The following is a 2,488-nucleotide window of genomic DNA, read 5'->3' on the forward strand; positions in this document are numbered from 1 at the left end:
CGCCCCGCACCCTCCCCCCCCCGCCCCCCCCGCTCACCCAGCACGTCGATCTGGCGGGGAGTGAGGCCCGTCTTGCGCAGCACATCCGCCACCGAGTTGAACATCACAATCTCCGCCTCCTGTGTGCGGTACATTATGGTACAGTGCGGTACATCAGCGCAGCGGCACAGTGCCATGAGTGCCAGCGGAGCAGCGGCGCGCAGGCAGGCGGGGCCGACCTCGGCTGCCTGTGGGGCACCGATTCAAGCAGACGGCGCCACGCTGCCGACACGGCTGCCGGCAGGGTGCGCCCAGGCAGGCACGCACAGCAAGCACAGCAAGCGCGCACACACACACACACAGGTCCACACACCTGCCGGGCGCGGTTCATGTCAAACTCCGGCGGCTCCAGGTGGAGGCCTGTACGGTACCGCAGCGGCGCAGAAGCAGTACATCGTCGGTATCTCAACAGTACCGGCACGCCGCAGCCGGGCGCCGCCACCGCAGCCAGCGGACAGGCGATCAGACACCACCAGGCCACCACCAGCGCTGCCGCAACAACCAAGGCGGGGAGGCAGGGAGGACGGGAGGGGAGGAAAGCGCGGCTCACCGGGCGGGAAGAAGGTCTCCTCGCTGAGTCCCGACTTGTGCAGGATGCGGGTCTGGAAGTCCATGGCGGCGTCGTCGAAGAACTGCGGGGGAGGAAAGCGGGAAAAGAAAGCGGGGACAGGAAGGAGGGCGGTCAGGACGGAGGCGAGAGAGGAGGCGGGGCAGGGAGAGGGCAGGGAGGGAGGGCGAGAGAGGAGGCAGGGCTGGGAGGGAGGGAGCGGGCAGGCAGCGGGCAGCGGAAGCAATGCACACCAGATCCGCCGCACACCCGCCGCGCACACCCACCCCTGCGTTGCGGCTGCCCGTCACGAACTTGTTGTATGACACCATGCACTCTTGCTCTGCAGGGCGGGAAGGGGCGGGGGAGGGCGAGGCAGCGGCGCCAGGAGAGGGCAGGGAGGCAGATAGAACCTGTTAGCAGCGGGGTCAGGGAAGTGCTGGCGGCGATGCATGAACAGAGTGGCAGCCAGCCCCGGGGACGTAGCAGCGGCTGGCAACAGCCGCGGCTGGAAGCAGCTGCGAGGCATGCGCGCGTGCCGCAGATTGCTGTGCGGGCATGCGGACTGGCAACACCCAACAAGCAGAGCAGCGCAGCGGCACGGCGGCCCCAAAGCGGGCTGGGCTGGGCTGGGCGGCGCCCAAGCCTGGCCACCCTGGCCCCACCGCCAGCGCAGCACAGCAGCGCACCACCGGCAGGCTGGCAGTCCTCGAATCGCCAGCAAAGCAGCCCCACCCCGCTCCCCACCTGGCCGGTAGCACTCGAAATCCAGAAGGTAGATGGGCTGCTTGGCGCGCCGCCGCCACAGCAGCGCGGCCAGGGCCCAGAGCGCCGCCGCCGCCGCGGCCGCCGCCGCCAGGTGGCCCCCGGCTAGTGTGTGCCGCGCCTCAAACGCCGCCACCAGCGGCGGCAGCAGCTGGCCGGCAGAGTGGAGGCCGCGCAGGCGGGCCTGTGGGCATGGGGAAGGTGGTGGTGGGAGGGGGCGGGCGGGGGAGTGAAGCATCGCGCTGGGCGGGGCCGCGCCAGCCGGCACCTGCCTGCTGTTCGCCGCCCCCAACGGAGCGAGGCCAGCCCAGCACCCAGCACCCAGCGCCCAGCACACACACACGTGAGCAGCCGCCGAGCTCACCGCTGCCACATAGGCGGCATAGCCGGCGGCTGCCGCGGCGGCGTAGTGGGCGCATGCGAAAAGCGTCTTCAGGGCTTTGGCCACCCAGCGGGGAGGGAAGTCTGCGGGTGGGGCAAGGCGCAGGCAGGCGGCAGCCGTCGAAGCGGGGACGGCGGCTGGGCGGCGGCAGCGGTTGCGCCGCCCGGGGCCTCCCCAGCACGGGGCCGCCCTTCTCCTGCCGCCTGCCATGTGCTGACTGGTAACCAATCTAGCAAGCTGGCTCGGAGAGGCTGTGCTTATCACCCCACAGCTGCCGAAATTTGACTGTGGGAGGTGCTGCTGCACCCGCGTGCCGCCGGGACGCGCCGCCGGTGCTGTGCAGCTCCGCAATCGACGGCGCACACCTTTGCGGGGTACCTTGCCCCCTGGGGCACCCGATTGCCGAGCCATGGGTTACTTCAGCTGTACGCTGGCAACTCGGCGGAGACTCCCAATTGCCTTGTCTCGCCCGATCGGGTGCCGATGGCAATGCCGGGAGTTGGGCAGGCGCGCCTGTCGCTGCATTTTCCTCCCCTTTCCTCCGCAGCGCCCCCACTGAGCAAGGGCTCCTTGTCCCGCTGTAGACATTTTGGGCTCCTCTGCATAGACCGTGGACGCGTTGTAATCTCCCACACCCCCGCATCGCTGCCGATTGCCAGAGTCTCGCCATCCACCTCTCCCTCTCCTGCACTCCGGCCGCACAAACACCCAGACTCGGGCAGAGGCGGCGGGCAGGATGTCGGGAGGGCTCAGCA

The 2,488-nt window shown here is 69.9% G+C and overlaps 1 protein-coding gene across 1 annotated transcript in view; it reads right to left on the reverse strand.

Moving 5' to 3' along the window:
• The window catches only part of CHLNCDRAFT_141048 (hypothetical protein), a gene marked incomplete at both ends in the record, with an annotated part of 5,400 nt that extends 3,256 nt beyond the window's left edge, over window positions 1–2,144 (reverse strand). Inside the window, 7 exons of the mRNA XM_005843466.1 lie at window positions 38–119; window positions 353–399; window positions 590–671; window positions 874–929; window positions 1,334–1,535; window positions 1,716–1,816; window positions 2,129–2,144. Of these exons, the coding sequence (XP_005843528.1) occupies window positions 38–119; window positions 353–399; window positions 590–671; window positions 874–929; window positions 1,334–1,535; window positions 1,716–1,816; window positions 2,129–2,144 (586 nt within the window). The remainder of the gene's footprint in view (window positions 1–37; window positions 120–352; window positions 400–589; window positions 672–873; window positions 930–1,333; window positions 1,536–1,715; window positions 1,817–2,128) is intronic.
• Between the last annotated feature and the right edge of the window lie 344 nt (window positions 2,145–2,488).

The sequence above is a fragment of the Chlorella variabilis genome, assembly GCF_000147415.1.
Source record: "Chlorella variabilis unplaced genomic scaffold CHLNCscaffold_30, whole genome shotgun sequence".
In the NCBI taxonomy this organism is placed as follows: domain Eukaryota; kingdom Viridiplantae; phylum Chlorophyta; class Trebouxiophyceae; order Chlorellales; family Chlorellaceae; genus Chlorella; species Chlorella variabilis.